This window comes from Mya arenaria, chromosome 5, assembly GCF_026914265.1.
Source record: "Mya arenaria isolate MELC-2E11 chromosome 5, ASM2691426v1".
NCBI lineage: Eukaryota > Metazoa > Mollusca > Bivalvia > Myida > Myidae > Mya > Mya arenaria.
Genome location: NC_069126.1, coordinates 38620535 through 38641597, shown reverse-complemented (window position 1 = coordinate 38641597; position 21063 = coordinate 38620535). Strand labels below are relative to the sequence as shown.

The window sequence follows — 21063 nt, the reverse complement described above, 5'->3', positions numbered from 1 at the left end:
ACAGTGTCTCTATCACATGCGCTGTACTTTATTTAATTGATATTGCTGTTTCTCCATAAGTGTGACGTTGGTTTCCGGTTTTCAGTCACCGTTAATTCCATATTTCATGGAATGTCGCGAAAAAACTTGAAAAAAATCAATACATTAGAAAAATACAGGTGCATATTATTTTTTACATTATTCAGTCTCTTTTAACTCTTAATAAAATTCCAGACGTTGTCCAGAGTTGTTTTCTTACGCCGTCGTCATCATCTAATGGTGGGCCATGACTGTGACTGCCTACTTTCTTATTTATGAAGCTACAGCAATGATATTTGGATCATGTGTAGAGTTTTGGCAACAAATGTCAATATTGTCTTTGGATGACATTGACTGTTACTTTTTGACCTACTTCCTTTTTTTAAGGTGCAGCAATAACATTTTGACCATGTGTACAGTTTTGAAAACAAATATCAATGCTGTGGATTACCTTTATTGTACCTTTTTGACATCTTATTATACGCCCGAAGGGTCGTATTATGTTATGGCCTCCATCGTCTGTCCGTCTGTCCGTCCGTCTGTCCGTCCGTTAGCAATTCCGTGTCCGGGCCATAACTTGGTAACTAATAAAGCGATTTTCAAATAACTTTATACAAATCATCACTACATTAAAAGGATGTGTCCCGCGCAATTTCCAGGTCCATACCTCAAAGACTAGAATCACCATGGAGGTGCGTTAGCAAATCTGTGTCCGGGCCACAACTTGGTCACTAATAAAGTCATTTTCAAATAACTTTCTACAAAGCATCATTACATTAAAAGGATGTGTCGCGCGCAATTTCCAGGTCCATACCTCACACACTAGAATCACCATGGGGGGGACGTTAGCAATTCCATGTCCAGGCCATAACTGGGTTACTACTAAAGCAATTTTCAAATAACTTTATACAAATCATCTCTACATTAAAAGGATTTGTCAAGCATGCTTTCCAGGTCCGTACCTCAAAGGCTAATTTCACTGGGGGGCGTTAGCAATTCCGTTTCAGTATTGGAAGTTTAAGCCTTTGTTGTAAACACTTCACATCTAGTAAGCAGTATACTAGCATAACCTAAATGTTTATTAAAGACCTCAAGCCGAATCTTCTTCGGGCGTATACTGCCCCGTTTCGTGGTGCTCTTGTTTTTGAAGCTACAGTTTTGAAATCTGTATGATATGTACAGCTTTGAGAACAAATATCAAGTTATATTGATTATAAAGGTTAAACTCTTTTAATCAGGTGAGCGATTTAGGGCCATTGTTTTGTTTACTTTTTCTTTTTTTATTGCTTTTGATAGGCACATATGACATCATTATTGCATTCATTTCAAAGACAAAGTGACGTATAGTCGAGCATGCTGTTCTGTGATAGCTCTTGTTTTTTATTAATTTTGTCTTGTTTGCAGGCTGGAGAGCCAGACTGTATTTACGAAGCTAAAGGGATTTATGCTGCGGTTGCTAAGAAACCAGATACAGGAAGTTTTCTGGGGGCAGCTAGAGGAGCCCTTACAGATCTACCTTCGAAGCCTGGTATTGGGACTTGCAGCCCGTCTTAACCACTCACCGACCATTAACAATGGAACACAGCTCTTTACTGCCTGGAAAAACAACAACAACATTGTGTATGTACCAGTTTTGTCAAGAGCAATGAAATCATCTTTCAAAATCATACAGAATTATATTTAGATATATAAGTATCTCTTATGTCTCTCAACTTAGAGTGCATATTGGTATATTAATGTTAATGTACCATAAACATGTACTGTGTTACAGTACGTCATTGGTGGAGGGCAATGACAAGGTTACAATACATCTTAGGCCATTATTGGAGGGCCATGGCAGTGCTACAGTACATCTTCGGCCATTGGTGGAGGGCCATGAAAGTTCTACATTACATCGTAGGCCATTGGTGGTGGGCAATGACAGTGTTACAGTACATCTTCGGCCATTGGTGGAGGACCATGAAAGTGCTATATTACATCGTAGGCCATTGGTGGTGGGCAATGACAGTGTTACAGTACATCTAAGGCAATTGTGGGAGGGCAATGACAGTGTTACAGTACATCTTAGGCAATTGGTGGAGGGCAATGACAGTGTTACAGTACATCTTAGGCCTCTGGTGAAGGGCAATGACAGTGTAACAGTACATCTTAGGCAATTGGTGGAGGGCAATGACAGTGTAACAGTACATCTTAGGCAATTGGTGGAGGGCAATGACAGTGTTACAGTACATCTTAGGCAATTGGTGGAGGGCAATGACAGTGTTACAGTACATCTTAGGCAATTGGTGGAGGGCAATGACAGTGTAACAGTACATCTTAGGCCTTTGGTGGAGGGCAATGACAAGGTAACAATACCTCTTAGGCCATTATTGGAGGGCCATGGCAGTGCTACAGTACATCTTCGGCCATTGGTGGAGGGCCATGAAAGTGCTACATTACATAGTAGGCCATTGGTGGTGGGCAATGAAAGTGTAACTTTCCTGTTAGGCCATTGGTGGAGTGCGTTAGGCCATTGGTGGAGGGTAATGACAGTGTTACAGTACATCTTAGGCCGTTGATGGAGGGCAATGACAGTGTTACAGTACATCTTAGGCCGTTGATGGAGGGCAATGACAGTGCTACAGTACATCTTAGGCCATCGATGAAGGGCAATGACAGTGTTACAGTACATCTTAGGCAATTGGTGGAGGGCAATGACAGTGTAACATTCCTCTTAAGCCATTGATGGAGGTCTATGACAGTGTTACAATACCTCTTAAGCCACTTATAGAGGGCCATGACAGTGTTACAGTATCTCTTGAGCCACCGATGGAGGGCCATGACAGTGTAACAATACCTTTTAAGCCATTGATGGAGGGCCATGACAGTGTGACAATACCTCTTGAAGCACATATGGAAACCATGACAGTGTTAAAGAATCTCTTGAGCCACTGATTAAGGGCCATGACAGTGTTACAATACCTCTTGAGCCACTGGTTGAGGGTCATTGCAGTGTTGCAGTATCTCTTGAGCCACTGATTGAGGGCCATGACAGTGTAACAGTATCTCTTGAGCCAATAATGAAGGGCCATGACAGTGTTACAATACCTCTTGAGCCACTGGTCGAGGGTCATGACAGTGTACGCAGTATCTCTTGAGGCACTGATTAAGGGCCATGACAGTGTTACAATACCTCTTGAGCCACTGGTCGAGGGTCATGACAGTGTAACAGTATCTCTTGAGTCACTTATGGAGGGCCATGACAGTGTTACAGTATCTCTTACGTCACTGATGGAGGGTCATGACAGTGTTGTAGTAACTCTTGAGCCACTGACGGAGGGCCATGACAGTGTAACAGAACCTCTTGAGCCACTGACGGAGGGCCATGACAGTGTTACAGTATCTCTTACGTCACTGATGGAGGGTCATGACAGTGTTGTAGTAACTCTTAAGCCACTGATGGAGGGCCATGACAATGTTACAGTATCTGTTACGTCACTGATGGAGGGTCATGACGGTTTAACAGTTTCTCTTTAGCCACTGATGGAGGGCCATGACAGTGTTACAGTATCTCTTGAGCCACTGACGGAGGGCCATGACAGTGTTACAGTTTCTCGTGAGCCACTGATGAAGGGCCATGACAGTGTTACAGTATCTCTTGAGCCACTGATTGAGGGCCATGACAGTGTAACAGTATCTCTTGAGCCAATAATGAAGGGCCATGACAGTGTTACAGAATCTCTTGAGCCTCTGATGGAGGGCCATGACAGTGTTATGGTATCTCTTGAGACACTGATGGAGAGTCATGCCAGTGTTACAGTATCTTTTGAGCCAATCATTCAGGGCCATGACAGTGTTAAAGTATCCCTTGAGCCACTGATGGAGAGCCATGGCAGTGTTTCAGTATCTCTTACGCCACTGGAGGGTTATGACAGTGTCACAGTATCTCTTGAGCAACTGATAGGGGTCATGGCAGTTTTACAGTACCTCTTGAGGCACTGATGGAGGGTCATGACAGTTTAACAGTACCTCCTGAACCACTGATGGAGGGCAATGACAGTGTTACAGTATCTCTTGAGTAGCTGATGGAGAGCCATGACAGTGTAACAGTATCTCTTGAGCCACTAATAGGGGGCCATGACAGTGTTACAGTATCTCTTCAGTCACTGATTGAGGGCCATGACAGTGTAACAGTATCTCTTGAGCCACTTATAGAGGGCCATGACAGTGTTACAGTATCTCTTGAGTCACTGATAGAGGGCCATGACAGTGTAACAGTATCTCTTGAGCCACTAATAGAGGGCCATGTCAGTGTTACAGTACCTCTTGAGCCACTGATAAAGGGTTATGACAGTGTTACAGTATCTCTTGAGTTACTGAAGAAGAGTCATGACAGTGTACCCATACCTCTTGAGTCATTGATTGAGGGCCATGACAGTGTAATAATACCTCTGAAGTGACTTGATGGAGGGCCATGACAGTGTAACAATTCCTCTCAAGCCACTGAAGGTGAGTCATGACAGTGTAACCATATCTCTTGAGTCATTGATGGAGGGCCATGACAGTGTTACAATACCTCTCAAGCCACTGAAGGAGTCATGACAGTGTTACCATACCTCTTCAGTCATTGATGGAGGGCCATGTCAGTGTAACAATACCTCTTACAGACTTCCCGAAAGTTGAAAAAAGGTGTCAGACATTTGATCTGACAAGACATAAAAATCTATCAGACCAAAAGAAAATCTGTCAGACTGAAAGAAAATGAACAAAAACAAAGTAATAACATTGCTTTATTCATCAAAAGCAGCTTAATTCTTAATAAAGGCTTTATAGTATGTATCTGATGAAAATAATCAGTCTGTCAAAATTCAAAAGTTCATCTTGATATTCGAAACACTCCTCATTAATATTGGGGTATAAGTCCTGTTTGTCACAAAAAGTGTTAAATCTCCATTTCAAGAGCCTGATGTAAGGACTTTCAATCACATGATTTACAGACTCCTGTTATCTCAGTATCAGACAGACAGGTAAAAATTCTGAGACGAGGTCGATTGTATCCTGCTGGAATCCATGCTCAGAAATTCTAGATACTTTTTCTGTTCGATTACATGCAGGCACATCTAGACTCTGCCTAAAAGTGTAAATTTTATCATGGAAAGGATTTACAAATAAACTTTTATCAACAATTATATTTTTTCTGCCTTTCAGAACTTGCCAAATATTATAATACAGTGGTGAATTTAGATTACCAAGCATGTCTGACACTTTGAAACCTTATTATGGATTTAGCTTTTTTTTTTTACAGAATAAATTCTTTCTTTAAAGATATTAAGTTAGAGCTATTTTTTTAAAGATAGAAGAAATAATTGCCTATCAGCAAAGTGTCATAACTTTCTTTGGATGAAATGTTAATTTTTCTGGAGCCTCCAGTGGAGGTTTGAGTTTCACCATCATCAGTGCAGGTTATAACCTGCTTTTCTTAATAACGTCAGTAACGAGGCATTTCCAATTTCTTTGCCATTTCAAAAAAGAATTCTTTCATGACATTTTGTTTCATATTCCATTTCCTTTTAGAGCGTTCATCGTTTGATAATTTTCTCTTTTTTGACTGGCATTCATAAAATGTTAGAGAAGCCATGTTGGATGCGCAAATGTCTGACAGTATGCAACATGCGACCTGATTGGTTATTCTACGGGCACTGTGCCTAAAGCAACCAATGAAAACACGTGTAATGTTTTTCTAAGGCTCTTATGCTAAAGCCCTGTTACCAGGTTTTATGCTAAAAAGCGGTCACCAGAAATAAAAAAAGGACAGTCGGACCGATTTGTGTTCAGAAATCGTCGGACCAGATCAAAATTTGCCGGTCATGTCTGTCGGACTGACGGCTTTCGGGAAGTCTGCTCTTAAGTCATTGATGAAGGGCCATGACAGTGTAACAATACCTCTAAGGTCATTGATTGATTGCTTCAAATGTAGTAGCTTCAATTAATTGCTTTCAAAGAGTCTCAACAAAGATAATATAATTGCTATGTAAGATGGAATTGTTTCCAAACAAGTTTTCTTACCTACACATATTTGTCAAAGAAATCATTTTTTTTTCAGGCTAGATGTTGACCTGAAGAGTACAGTTTATAGGATTGGTATTTTAAATGGAGACGATTCGGACTGGGAGTTTGTATGGCAAAAATACCTGTCAGAAAATGATGACAACGAAAAAAACAAATTTCTTGGAGCGCTGGTTAAGACCAAGGATGCTAGGCTTTTATTGAGGTTTGTAACTGTTGTACTTTTCAAAATAAAACCAAACATGATTGTTAATCAATTTGTCGGTATATGTGGCTTGCATGTCTTCTTCATTGTTTACCTACCTTAGGAAGTATGTGTATGGTAACATCTATCTCGATTTCGGGTCCCAACCATAACTTGATCATTTATGGTATGATTTCAAAATAATTTGCCAGAAGTGAACCCCATAGGTTTTCAATGTGTCGTGCAATGGGTCAATATTGTCTAGGTCAAAGTTTCTGTGCGCCTCAGAATTTGTTAGTTTTGCTTTACAAGCCTTACTGATGATTGGTCAAGGTCACTCACTGTTCACCTCACAACCTTCCCATGTTTGCTATACAAGCCTTACTGATGATTGGTCAAGGTCACTGTTCACCTCACAACCTTCCCATGTTTGCTATACAAGCCTTACTGATGATTGGTCAAGGTCACTGTTCACCTCACAACCTTCCCATGTTTGCTATATAAACCTTACTGATGATTGGTCAAGGTCACTGTTCACCTCACAACCTTCCCATGTTTGCTATACAAGCCTTACTGATGATTGGTCAAGGTCACTGTTCACCTCACAACCTTCCCATGTTGGCTATATAAACCGTACTGATGATTGGTCAAGGTCACTGTTCACCTCACAACCTTCCCATGTTTGCTATATAAACCTTTAAAAGATAATGGTTATAGTGTCTGGTTCATAACTGTTTATTCTTATATAATCATAAGTTTCAGTCATGTTTGGTTTTAGGGCAAAGTGCTTAAGTGCTCATCAAACCCTCAAATTCCTGATTGTCGGCATAAAGAAAATCATCAACTGGGGAATCTGAGAGATCTTGCACAATCCTTCAAACTATATAATCCATGCATCAGTTTTCATATGTCCCCAGGACTTGTTTTACCTTCCTTAAGGGGGTTCCATTACTATAACGCACAAGTTGTTTGCCTTAGAGAAATGAATACTTGATGTATGTTGTGTTTCTTGTCCATTTAATTGCTGGATGCAACTGTTAGAAACATTAATAAGTCCTTTTTCAATTCTATAGCTGTAATTTTGAATAAAGGATATTCCACTATAGTCTATTAATCCCCTTTATACTAGTCTAGTTACTATCATCCAACATGTGGAAACAGAAGCCTTGTCTTTGATCTTTTTAAGATGATCCAAATTAAGACTTTTTTAACTTCACTCTGAGTAACGAAAGTGTCAACATCACTCACCTTCAATGAAAACACATCTTCAGTGTCATTAGTTTTGTTCTCTCTCTGAATTTCATATTCAACCTCTCATAGGTCAATACTTTTTTTGTCACTGTTAGCAACATCTTAAATGTTTAAACCACACTCCATTTTTCTTGTAAAGTTTTCAACCATTGATCTGAACCTGGTAATTTACACTGAATCTGGGTATTTTATAGAATGTGACATGTGCTCTATGCCATCAGGGTTGCTGGTTTCTTCTGTAATGTCAGGTTTTGTTTCTTACACAACTGGAGTCTCTTTTGTTTAAATGACTTTTTCCCGAGCTTGTTCATACACTTCCTCTGCAACTCTCACTTCTGAACGGAGTGCAGGCATACCTTTTCGTTTGCAACGTAAGGCAGTTTGTATGTAAATTGATTATGTTGTTTTTTTCAAATACATCACTTGTTCTTTGATAAGGGAAAAACTTTTTTTGAAACATTCAACCATCATCACTGTCCAAAGTTTTAAGGGGGATATAATGTACCGTAAATGACTGGGTAGAAGACGCAGGCAAAAAAATCCGTGAAGAATCCCAGAAAAAAACTTTTAATCTATGTTTTGGGTTAAAGGACGCATAGAAAAAAGGTCAAAATCGTCTGCCCCAATCGGCCACCATGTTTCTTGACAGTAACAAAAATTATTTTTTCGTGACAAATGGTGATGGTTATTTTTAAAAACTTACAAAATGAATACTAATACAAAACAAAATATATTTCATTGTTTATTCGTATCATGTTATATAAAACATAACAAATTATTTAAAATTTGTAGCCGGATGGCACTCACCTTTTATGACAATTTGTAGTCACCATTTAAGATTGGTCTGTTGGTCAGTCAGTTGGTAATAATTTGTTGAGAAAACTACTCCCACAGTTTTCTAGTTATCACTCTGATACTTTGTACACATTACAATTATGACTGACATATTTTGTATAACTTAAGGCTATTTTGTCTTGGAGTTATAAACCCTTGAATATGATTTTTATACTTTTGGTTAGGAGTTTGTGGAGCAGACAGATTTAGAGATTCATTCTGAAACTTTGTGCACATGGCCACTATGAGAGGTGGTAGTGCCTTGCATTTATTTTCCTTAACCATAGCTTAAATCATATTCATTGACCTCAGCTAACACCCTTTTTTAAACTCACTGGAGCAAAAAATGCTCAAGGTGAGCTATTGTGATCAGTCTTTGTCCGACATCCATCATCTGTTGCTGATTATCATCATCTTCTCCTAAATCGCTTAGACAATTTTAATGAAACTTTATAGGGATGTTCCATGGTTGGTTCTCTTTCAAAATTGTTCAAAGAAATGAATTCCATGCAGAACACTATTTCTATGAAAAACTACTAAACTCTTTTTAACAAAAACCATGATGCCTCGAGCTTAGATATTTGGTGTGTAACATTGTCTAGTGGTTGACTACAAAGTTTTTTTCAAATTATGCCCTTGGGATGAAAACTGGCCCATCCCAAGTTAACTCTTGAAGCAATGGCAGAAAATCTTGCTATATTGTCTCCCTTTCTGTTTGAGATTACTTTTTGAATTAATGTTTATTTTTAGAAACAAGGGAATATTTTATCAATTCTTCAAAATAGTCAATTCTAAGGTAAGTATTGTTCTTTTTATTGGATTAAAGGTTAAAGTATTATATTTCAGGCACGTAGGAAGGAAATTGACATTGGGGCCGCGTAAGGGGTGGGCTGGGGAGGTTTTTATTTAATTTTAAGCATTGAAAGACTTGATTTTCAGTGAGTTCAGGTTTTATTTACATGTTTTTATCTAAACCTTTTTGGGTTAAAATAACATTATGAGCAAAAGCGACATATTAATTATTGCGCAATCTTAAATTATTCTAAACGCCAGTATCATTCACTTTTAAATACTCATATTTGCACAGTCTCATAATGTATGTTAATAACAAATTAGCGCAGTTTACCTCTTCATAGTGAAGCCACGAATGACTTTGGAACCATTGCGAGTTGAATGCACCGTGTTCAGTGTTTTAGTGCCAAAAGATCTCTTTTGAAATTTAAAACTTTTAGGCAGATTTGGAACGTCCATTTTAAACTTTAATGTGACTCGTTTGAACAAATACAATTGTTGGCATTTAATGACAAAAATCTATTTTAATGAGTAATTGCAATTATCATAATCAACTGCAGTTTTTGAAACATCAAAAACGATACAAATAATTATTGTCTTATTGCCTCTCCACTTACCCGTCTTTAATAATCTGCCACTTGTTTTCACGCCATTCGCACACCAATATGCAAGATGGTCACAGGTTTAATTATGACATGGTGACCTGTTTATTCAATATCGTGTCAGAATGGCATTGATCTATATGCGCGTAGCTGTAATTAAAATACGATAATAGCAAAATTGGTAACAAATATTCGCGGCCCCATTGCCGTTACTAGCCAGAATATTGGGGCCGCAGGTGCGGCCCCTGCTGCCCCAACTCCTACGCGCCTATATTTCTTTATTTTCTAGAAGAAATTTTGTTTTACTCAATAATGAATTTAATTATCAGACTTTTCTATTGAACTAGACCATTGTTATGCTACAATAAAATTATTTGTGTGGTTAGTTAATACATGGTCTAGCAACATGAAGGAAAACTATTTTATGTATGTTGGACATAGAGTTATATTCTTGTCTGACCAGAGTGCAGCTGTATCAAGTCTTGGCTATCTGAGACAGTTTGTTGATTTTATTGGACAGTGTTCAAAACTGGCCATGCCCAGAGGTTTTCTGAAACTTATATAGGAAATACTTGAAAATCTTTTTGTCTGAAACAGCTAGGCCCAGACCTTTAAAAATGTGTATTTAGCATCATATTATAAGTCAGGGTCTCTACCAAGATATTGCGAATTATGCCCCACTGGTCAAAGCCAGCCCCACCCCTTATGACATACTTTCTTATTTTTGAAGCTACAGCAGAGACATTTTGAATATGTTCACAATTTTGAAAAAAATATCAATGTTGGGCTTGGATGACATTGACTGTGAGTTTTTGACCAACCAATACTTTCTTCCTTTTGAAGCTACCGCAATGAAATGTTAGAGTTTTGAAAACGAAATGATCAATGTTGTCCTCTGATGAACTAGACTGTGCCCTTTTGATCTACTTCCTTATTTTTGAAGCTACAGCATTGAAACTTGTACCATGTGTACATTTTGTAAACAAATATCAATGCTGTGCTGAAATGACCTAGATTGTGATGTTTGAAAACAAATATCAATTTTGACATTGTCAGGTGACTTTTTCACCTACTTTCTTATTTTTGAAGCTACAGTTTTGAAATTTGGACCATGTGTACAGCTTCAAGAACAATTTTGAAGTGATAACAAAGTTCAAATACTTGTACTCAGGTGAGCGATTAAGGGCCATCGTGGCCCTCTTGTTTTAAACATCATCTTGAACTTCAGTTTCACCCTTTGTCAAATTAAAAATTAATTTCTTTCATATAATCTTGAAACATCTTAAATTATTTCTTTTTCAATATTTGCTCAATATTTGCTCAAGTAAATAACTTTCTGTGTCAAGGTGGCGTGTGAGGGTAGTTAGTTCTAGTGCTTCATAACTTACAAAATTTCAATAAAACAATACACACTTTGAGGAAAAGTTTCATGACCATAAAAGAAGTAATTATGGCCCTTTGTAAAAGAAAATCAAATGTTCAATTTACTTAGGAAGTGAATGATACTTTATGCCAATGTTGGCTTGCTGTTGGAGTGCAAAAACCATAAATCTGTGATTCATTTTTACCAAACTCCTCCCTTGATGGCAAAGCACAATTCAAAATCTTTTGAAAGAAGTATTTATAGTATTGGTTGATGATGTCATTTTGAAAGAAGTATTTATAGTATTGGTTGATGATGTCATTTTGAAAGAAGTATTTATAGTATTGGTTGATGATGTCATTTTGAAAGAAATATTTATAGTATTGGTTGATGATGTCATTTTTTGCAAACTGGTATTTAAAATAGAGTTATCAGTGAAATAAACTTATATATCACTGCTTCAAACAGTAAAGCTATCCTGCTGTCACTTCCAAATCAAATGTCAGTGGGTACAGAGCTGGGACACTATATGCATGTCAACAACTTCATATCCATGCCAGAACAATTTAGCTCATTGTGCTATTGTTTTTGTTATCATGTACCTGATTTTAAAAATAATACTCAACAATAACACTTAAAATTTCTAAAACTTTGTTACTTCATTTATTTTTATGTTTAAACACCCCTGGCAATATATTTAAGGTTGTTTTGTTGAATAAATGACAAATTAATTAATTAATTTCGACATTTAAGGGGAATTACAGATGCATGTTCACGTCACACTCATTAAAACATGGTTTCAGTGCTGGCATACCCGTACTTCATTATGTGATGGCTTTTAAAAAAATATTTTTTCCTAATTCTCCAATGTAAGGTTATTGGAATCGAGTCTCAATAAAACAGAAGTTCGGCTCCAGGACACAGTCCATGTGATATCAGCAGTGGCAAGCTCATACACAGGTCAGATCCTCAGCTGGCGATTTGTCCAGAAGAACTGGGATATCCTCGTGAAAAGGTACGTTACTGCAAGCGTGGTCAAGATTTGTATGTACATGAGAGCTGAGGTGATATTGCTGCTTTTGAAAGACCTGGGCATGGAATGTATAAATCAACAAGCACTCCCATTCAGAGCTCCTCGGCCATTTTTATCCAAAACAACCTCGGATGTATTTGGACGGTTTACATACTCAAAAAGAGGTACGTTTAAGTCCGCTGCAAGTAGATCGCGTAATAATTTTATTTTCCAGTTAAACTTTATCACTTATATAACTCTTACGAATCTTAATTATGTTTGCAATAAAACACTTCACTGGCAATCGATTTAAACTTGGATCAATAAATACAACTCTAAAACACTACTTTTAATCCAAATATTTACGAACTACTTCAACTGATGTACTGGCATACATCTGAGGTTGTTTTCGATAAAAATGTCCGAGGAGGTCCGAATGCAAGCACTCCACGCTCAAATTACCAATTCTTTGTGTTGAGTGCTGCCTTTATCATTACTGTCATGTCTTGCAAAGAATTGTGGTCGCCCTATAAGTTATCACCCGTATGTTTCGCTATCTGTACTTCCATCCACATTTGTAGCTTATTTTTTGACAAAGTCAGGCTATTGTGATTGCCTTTGTGTCGTCTTAATGTTGGCATTAGAACATTGAAATGCACACGTCCCTAAAAACACTGCAACTTAAGACAACTTTGTCATAAAAGCATGTCATCATATCCTATGTACATTCTTATATTGAGATAGTGTTTCATCTTATATTGAGAATGTGTTTCAAAGTACATCTGCCTTAATGAAATCAACAAATTGAGTAGAAGACATTTGCATCCCAGAAAACGTTTAATGTGCAGTTATGGCTAGATTTCCTAAGAAGCATATTCACTTGTTGTATTTCCAGTTATGGTTAAATTTCCTTAGCATTAAAACCTGTTTTAGATGTAGTAATGGGTATGCTTCCTGAGCATACACACCTGTTGTATGTGTAGTTATTGGTAAACTTCCTTGTACACATATTTATGGGTATACTTCTTTAACGTGCACACTTAAAGAGTACTCTTCTTCCTATATTTCCTTTGCATAATGTTTAATATTATGTAAATGTTCTTACTTTTTTGTCACCAAATACTAGTATGATTGTGTTTGAGAGTGTGTAATAATGTTATAATTTGTTCATGGCATGTATGTGATATTGCATATAATTTATGATATTTCTATGACTGTTTATTATGTGTAACACTTGTACTATTTATATAATTTGTATTATTTATATAATTAATCACTGTAATGGTGGAAATAAAGAGAATATAATATATATGGGTATACTGCTTTAGCTGACTTATGTGCAGTTAGGTAGACTTCCGTTTACGACAAAAAAAATACCTGTGTTTCCCATAACCCGACCGACCTTATTTTTCTTGCATACCGGACGTGTGTTTCCGGTCATGTGACCAGTGCTGGAAAAACTAATCTTACATACCACATGTAAGATGAGTTCTTTTATTGTATGGTTTATGAAAAGTATATTATGCAATATTATTGTATATTTCAATAAAGCGTAATAAAAAATATAAGTATACAATACTTTTAACTAAAATGAAAATAAATAATTGTAAAAGTGCGATTTTTAAAGGAACTATTTGACGTTGATAGTGATTTAAAATTACTGCGCTTTATGACGTCAGAACGCAATGTCGTACGCGCTTTTTGGTGAAATGTACAAAAGTGTGTTTTCTACGTCATTTTTTCCACAATTACATATATTTACGTATGCAAGAAAAAATATCAATCATGTGTTTCTGGTCCGGATCGGAAAATCCGACCCTCGGGCAAGCTGCGTGACCGGAAAGAGGCTTGCCTCATTACCGGCTTATGCCGGTGCCCTCGGGTCGGATTTTTAAATCTGTACCGGAAACACATGATAGATACTTACATTCAGGGCTTCTAAAAGTTTGGAACCTCAATCCGACCAGACCCGGCGACAACCCCACCCCCACCCCCACCCCCACCCCCCCCCCCCAAAAAAAAAGTAATTGACCCCCCCCCCCCCTCCAATGAAAGACCTGTTCAGAAGTCTGATTATATAGAAATGTAACACATTTTCGCGATGTGTATTCTGTCAATATTTTTTCGCGATGTGGCAATTCGTAAGATGGCTCTAGAACCGTCATCAGAATGAAAATGATACAAACTGAATTTCAAATGAGACTCTCATCGAGTTCTGCGGTGTTTCTAACAAGAAACACTGCGATCGTAAATAACTGTGGCCGGTGGGAAGCGGTCAGACGACAAAAAAATGAAACGGCATTATGATTTATTTGCGTAATGCTACGTCAGTGGGTCAACATTCAACTGTTAATCTTGAATAAAATGTAGATATCATATAATCGGGGCTTTTAGCTTTGAGATTGATATCGACAACAATTTTTTCAAAACTGTATTAAAATGACGTAAGAAAGGCCCTCAGTTTTTAGACTCTGTAGTTCACCAAGCGTGTTGCTGTCGATATCCTAAAAAACAAGGTTAATAAATACGGAATTTTAATGCCTTCCCGGATTAACAATGACAATTGTATTTGATCGATGACAAAGCAGATTGCTATGTTAACATATGGACCGATTTTAACACCTAAGCAGGATAGCTGCAAGCGCATTTTTTACACATGATTTGTTTGTCTTCTGCGACCTAATGCTACACGTGATTGGACCGATTGCAATCGTCTGCTAACTAACAGATATCGAGTGTTCAGCCTAGCGGAAAAAGCAGCTGGTCTGATGGTAACTAGGACACTTTTATTGGGGGTAATTTTCAATGTGTGAATGACCCAAGAATGTTTGTGTATTACAATTTTTACTGACAGACGTTTTGGACCAAAATTATTAAAAATGAGAAAATTTCGGACCGATTTTTTCGACACTTTGAAACTAAAATTGGTCTGGCTTGGTCAAATCGGTCCAGACCGGCAAATTGCCGGTTTTTTGAAGCCCTTCTTACATTCCTCGCCGACCCTAATCTTTTTTGAGGCATAAAAGTAGAAAATAAAAAAATTAATATATCATCGTTATGTTCGTTGTTTCTTTGTGTCTGTCCCCAGGAAATAAACTTTCATTCCTGATATGTATTACCCAGAGGCTTTGTCAAAAGGAAATGGCGGAGTTCGGCGAACCCTGTCCGATATCTTCAAATTGGCAAAAGCATGTTTATGGTCCAAACACGTAGTTGATCACAGGAGACACATTTTCCTGCCTTTACAATGAACATATTTAGTATATAGTTCGCAATGTTATTTATCCATATCCAAAATAAAACTTACTTTTTTATTATGCTTTGAGTATATCATGCAGGCTTCTTATGATTAGGCTTTGCTAATTCATGCAGGCTTACTGCGAGGTTCCAATACACATTTCATTAATGATAACATAAATTTATCCGCAATTTTCAATGGTTATTTATTTCGCCTTATTTAAGTCCCATCAACTGAAATCCAAACAAAACACCTGCAAAAGTTAACAACACATTTATTGCAATGTGTCGGCTGCAGATCCCATGATCCCACTTTATGGCCAGGATTTTGTCTAGGCTGGTCAGAAAATACTGTAAGATCGAAAAAATAATAATCAATAATCGTCGTCTGAGAATCTTAAAACAATGACCGAAATGTTTGAATTTCACTACAAATATGAATGAACGTTTTATTGTAAGAAAATAACATACGTACAATAAATCCATATCCGCCTTTACTTGTTCTCTGTAGACTTCAACTGTGCACACAATCAATCAAGCTTGAGATTTCCCGCTTCTCCTTTGCGAAGGCAAGGGAGAGAAATCTGATTAACTTACTCCATTATCTCATTACAGAATTATCTCTCTTCGACTGTAAATTCACTTGGCTTCATCATTGTGTCACGTAATTGAATGATGCGCTTTGAGTGGATAGTAATTCTTTGTTTCGATGTTCATTAATTTTTGGCGCAGGGATAATACTTCAATGTTATCTTTATCTAAGTTCAACAGATTAAATTATTTAAATAGATATTGCGTTATGATTGCTTCTTGCTTTGTCAAATCTACCTCGGTTATTGGAAACATAGCTTGCAATTTATATAGTCTGCACTTTCTCAAACTATATTTTTGGTGGTAAATCGGCAGGCAACATTTGTTACTATTAATAGGAATTTTATGTTGTGAGTGTCGAGTTTGTGGCTACACTGAACTGGGTTGAAAACAACCCTGTTACAAAAAACACTCAGATTTCATGGGCAAAATAGGCTGGAAAATATGGTAGTCAAAGGTAAGGAAATGATTTCAGACATTAAACAATGCTGTTTTGTTCTCACTTTTTGTGAATTATGAAATGCTTAGATATAACATAATTGATCCGATGCAACAGAATATTGCCTCACACAAAACACAGGTATTTTTTATTTAGCATAAGCATACACACACATTTTATGTTTAGAGTTGGAAGACTTCTTTCGCATACACACCTGTTTCATGTGTAGTTATTGGTAGACTTCCTTGGCATACAAGTACTATATCTGTTTTATGCGTAGTTATTGGTAGGTTTCTTTAGCATTCACTTAGTATAAACACCTGTTTTATGTGCAAGAATTGGTAGACTTCTTTAGCATATGCACTTGTTTTATGTTTCGCTATTGAAAGACTTCTATAGCATACACATTTGTTTTATGTGTAGGTATGGGGATACCTCTTTCATGATGGCCAGCCTCATCCAGTCCACATGCAGCAACTTCGACTCCAAGTTTGATTATAATGATGTAAGTTAAATGATAATGTTTTCCATTATCAAGCTAAGCAATTGCATTAATCGCTTTTTCAGTGTAAAGTACTCACCAACCCAATTTGATTTTTACAATAAAACAATGTAGATTGTGAATAAAAAGAGCATAAATATTTTACAATGGTTCAGCCAAAAATATATATATATACTTACAGCAATCCTACACTTAAAATAAACACCAAAGACACACAGTTTCACAATAGTGAAAGTGAAAATGAAAGTACAGAATTAGGTATTAAAATTAACATTGTTCCTTCTTGGACATCAAGAAACGCATATTCTTTGAAATCACATGTGTTGTGAAATATTTTATTTTTTAATTAATAAAGGAGGGTTCAGTTTAATAATTTAAAAACACAGAGTGGCTGTATTGCAAATTGTCCAGTTAATAACTGGTATAATAACCAGTAAATCAACATGGTCAGTATAATAACCAGTAAATCACCATGGTCAGTATAATAACCAGTAAATCACCATGGTCAGTATAATAACCAGAAAATCACCATGGTCAGTATTATAACCAGTAAATCACCATGGTCAGTATAATAACCAGTAAATCACCATGGTCAGTATAATAACCAGTAAATCACCACGGTCAGTATAATAACGAGTAATTCACCACGGTCAGTATAATAACGAGTAAATCATCGCGGTCAGTATAATAACGAGTAATTCACCACTGTCAGTATAATAACGAGTAAATCACCACGGTCAGTATAATAACGAGTAATTCACCACTGTCAGTATAATAACGAGTAAATCACCACGGTCAGTATAATAACGAGTAAATCACCACGGTCAGTATAATAACGAGTAAATCACCACGGTCAATATAAAATAACGAGTAATTTACCACGGTCAGTATAATAACCAGTAAATCACCACGGTCAGTATAATAACCAGAAAATCACCACGGTCAGTATAATAACCAGTAAATCACTATAAAAACCAGTAAATCACCACGGTCAGTATAATAACCAGTTAATCACCATGGTCAGTATAATAACCAGTAAATCACCACGTTCAGTATACTAACCAGTAAATCACCACGGTCAGTATAATAACCAGTAAATCACCACGGTCAGTATAATAACGAGTAAATCACCACGGTCAGTATAATAACCAGTAAATCACCACGGTCAGTATAATAACCAGTAAATCACCATGGTCAGTATAATAACCAGTAAATCACCATGGTCAGTATAATAACCAGTAAATCACCACGGTCAGTATAATAACCAGTAAATCACCACGGTCAGTATAATAACCAGTAAATCACCATGATCAGTATTATAACCAGTAAATCACCATGATCAATATAATAACAGTATATTACCAGGATCAGTATAATATATATATATCCGTCCAAGAAATGGTGTTTCATGTAGCTCCAAAGAAATTTTGGTATGACAGTGTCTAGGCAGCGTCTTAGGGTCTAGTTTCTTCCATCAAATATATTGCATATAAAATATATGTTTTTCTATCATACTCCTTTGCAAATTGCAATGTTTGAACACTTTTTCAACAGAACAGTTCTTTATTTTAAAATATATTTGCAATTGGCAGTTTGTAGTTTCTTCATGACTTTGTATATATATTGTGTGGTTGTTTTCTGTAACAGGTGCAAGAATTTTTTTCAACGCGTTACGTGGCGTCAGGGGAGAGGGCGGTGCAACAGGTTCTAGAGAAAATTCATTCAAATATGGAATGGATTAACAAGTACAGGAGCACAGTTGTTGGCTGGTTGAACATGAAGAAACATTAGACTCTATGCGATACATGCAGGCATGTTCCAAAATCACTTTTAGTGGCGGAAAATTGTTATTATGTCACCTGCATAGCATTGCAGGCATACAGGAATCATGTTGGCCATCATCCCACTTTCATGTCCACTCTCTTAAGCATTTGTAATCCAGTCATGACCTAACCTGTAATTGTCACAAAGTTAATTGGCCTTATATTTCGACACCCAGATCGCACTAGATTGCTCTGGAGTTAGGACCCTTTGATTGTTAAAATGAATTAAACAATGTTTTCTCAAAATTTCTATAATGGAGATATCAATCAAGGTATTCTGTATTAAAAAAAAATGCACAAAAATAAACAAAATGCATTAGATATATTAAATTTTGATGCAGTATAGCAAGGGATTGGGTCTAAAAATGTATAAGTAGTCTGGCTTCTTTGGAACATACTAGTGACATGATAGTTGGTCCAATATTCATAACACTTCATTAGAATGTTTTCCTTTATGAAATGAATGAAAAGTTTGAAACTGGCCCACTAGGTAAAATATTGATTTGTCACACTTTGTTTAAACTGTAATCAGAAAGTGGGTCAGAAACTAATTTGTAAGGTTGAATCTAAGAGAAAGAAATAAACAAAGGCAACATATCCAGTCTTCGTTAAACCTCGGAATATTTTCCTTGAACAAATCTTACAAATTAGCGTAACGTCGTGAAGCGTGTATTGGGGATCTTATTTTAATGAGATTGTGATTACAAGTATTTTATCAAATTATCCGACGGATACCACGTCGGAGTTACATGTATATTATTGATTTATCTGGCGGATACCACGTCGGGATTTCATGTATTTTATGAAATTATCAGACAGATGCCACGTCGGGATTTCATGTATTCTATATGATTATCAGACGGATACCACGTCGGGATAACAAGTATTTTATCAAATTATCCGACGGTTACCACATCGGAGTTACATGTATATTATTGATTTATCCAGCGGATACCACGTCGGGATTTCATGTATTTTATAAAATTATCAGACAGATGCCTAGTCGGGATAACATGTATTTTATAAGATTATCAGACGGATACCACGTTGGGATAACAAGTATTTTATCACATTATACGACGGATACCACGTCAGGATTACGTGTATTTTATGGAATTTAACGACGGATTCCAAGTTGTTAGTATATGTATTACATTTAAGTATATGACGGATACCACGTCATATTTGTTGTATTTTATTTAATGATTCCATAGATTGGATCCCATGTCGAAATTAAGAATACAAATGGACAGATACCACGTCCTAAAAATTCGTATATATATTTAGAAAGAAAGGTACACAGAGAAATATTGCCTTTTAGGCGGATTTGGCAGATGGCCAGGGCGGAAGTAACAGCACACATTTATTTCTTTATTTTAAGAAGGTGACATATTAAGATCATGTACAAAACTACAGAATCTTATTTTCGATATGGCCCTCTGAAACAGAATGAAAATATGGCAAATAATCATAAGACAAACATGAAGACGATGCTAACAACGATGACGATGATGATGATGATTATAAGTATGCTGTTAATGCTGACGATAATGATGCATATGATGACATGATGATGATGTTGAATCAATATTAGACAGATACTCTCAGTTAAATATAATTATGAATAAAACATCACAATTTGTATAATCACAAGTTTCCTATGAGGTACTGTTTGACCTTTATTTTATACGTATTAAAGTTTTTTGATTCTCGTATTTCCAAAGGTATATTATTCCAAACAATTCTGCTGTAATATGTAAACGATGCTTTCATATGATTAGTACGAGGTCTAGTTTGTAAAACAATATCTTTGTGTGCCATTGATCTTAGCATATATACATTATTGTCTGAAACTGTTACTAATTCTGACATATATGATGGAGCCATGCTATTCAACGTCTTGTAAACTAATACTGCTGCGTGGTATTTACATCTATCCGAGAAGTTTAGCCATTTTAGTTCTTTAAATAGATTTGTTGATGAATCTCGTTTAGATTTACCAAGTATGATTTTTGCAATTCGTTTTTGTAAGTTATTTATTTTATTCACATATGAATTGGTTCCCTTGCCCCAGACCAAGCAGCCGTAATCAAAATTTGGCAGAATATATGCATTGTAAAACATTCGTTTTGTATCAGGTGTGAGGAAATATATTATATTTTTTAGAAGTGCAATTTTCTTATTCAGATTTTTACAAACATAATCGATTTGCACATGCCAGTTTAGTGTATTATCTATATACAACCCTAATAACTTTTGCACAACAACATTAACTATTTGAACATCATTAATACAAAGTTCAAGATTCCCAGTGTTTTTTAATTTATTTGCAGACCCTATTAACATGCATTTAGTCTTGGAAGGATGCAA

At 36.5% G+C, this 21063-nt stretch overlaps 1 protein-coding gene across 1 annotated transcript in view; it reads left to right on the top strand.

Annotated features, from left to right (window-relative positions):
• The window catches only part of LOC128234116 (glutamyl aminopeptidase-like), a 103344-nt gene extending 84054 nt beyond the window's left edge, over nucleotides 1–19290 (top strand). The window contains exons 4-8 of the mRNA XM_052948139.1: nucleotides 1423–1638; nucleotides 6101–6268; nucleotides 11964–12104; nucleotides 16792–16873; nucleotides 18518–19290. Coding sequence (XP_052804099.1) covers nucleotides 1423–1638; nucleotides 6101–6268; nucleotides 11964–12104; nucleotides 16792–16873; nucleotides 18518–18661 — 751 coding nt within the window. The 3' untranslated portion in view covers nucleotides 18662–19290. The remainder of the gene's footprint in view (nucleotides 1–1422; nucleotides 1639–6100; nucleotides 6269–11963; nucleotides 12105–16791; nucleotides 16874–18517) is intronic.
• The last annotated feature ends 1773 nt before the right edge of the window (nucleotides 19291–21063 follow it).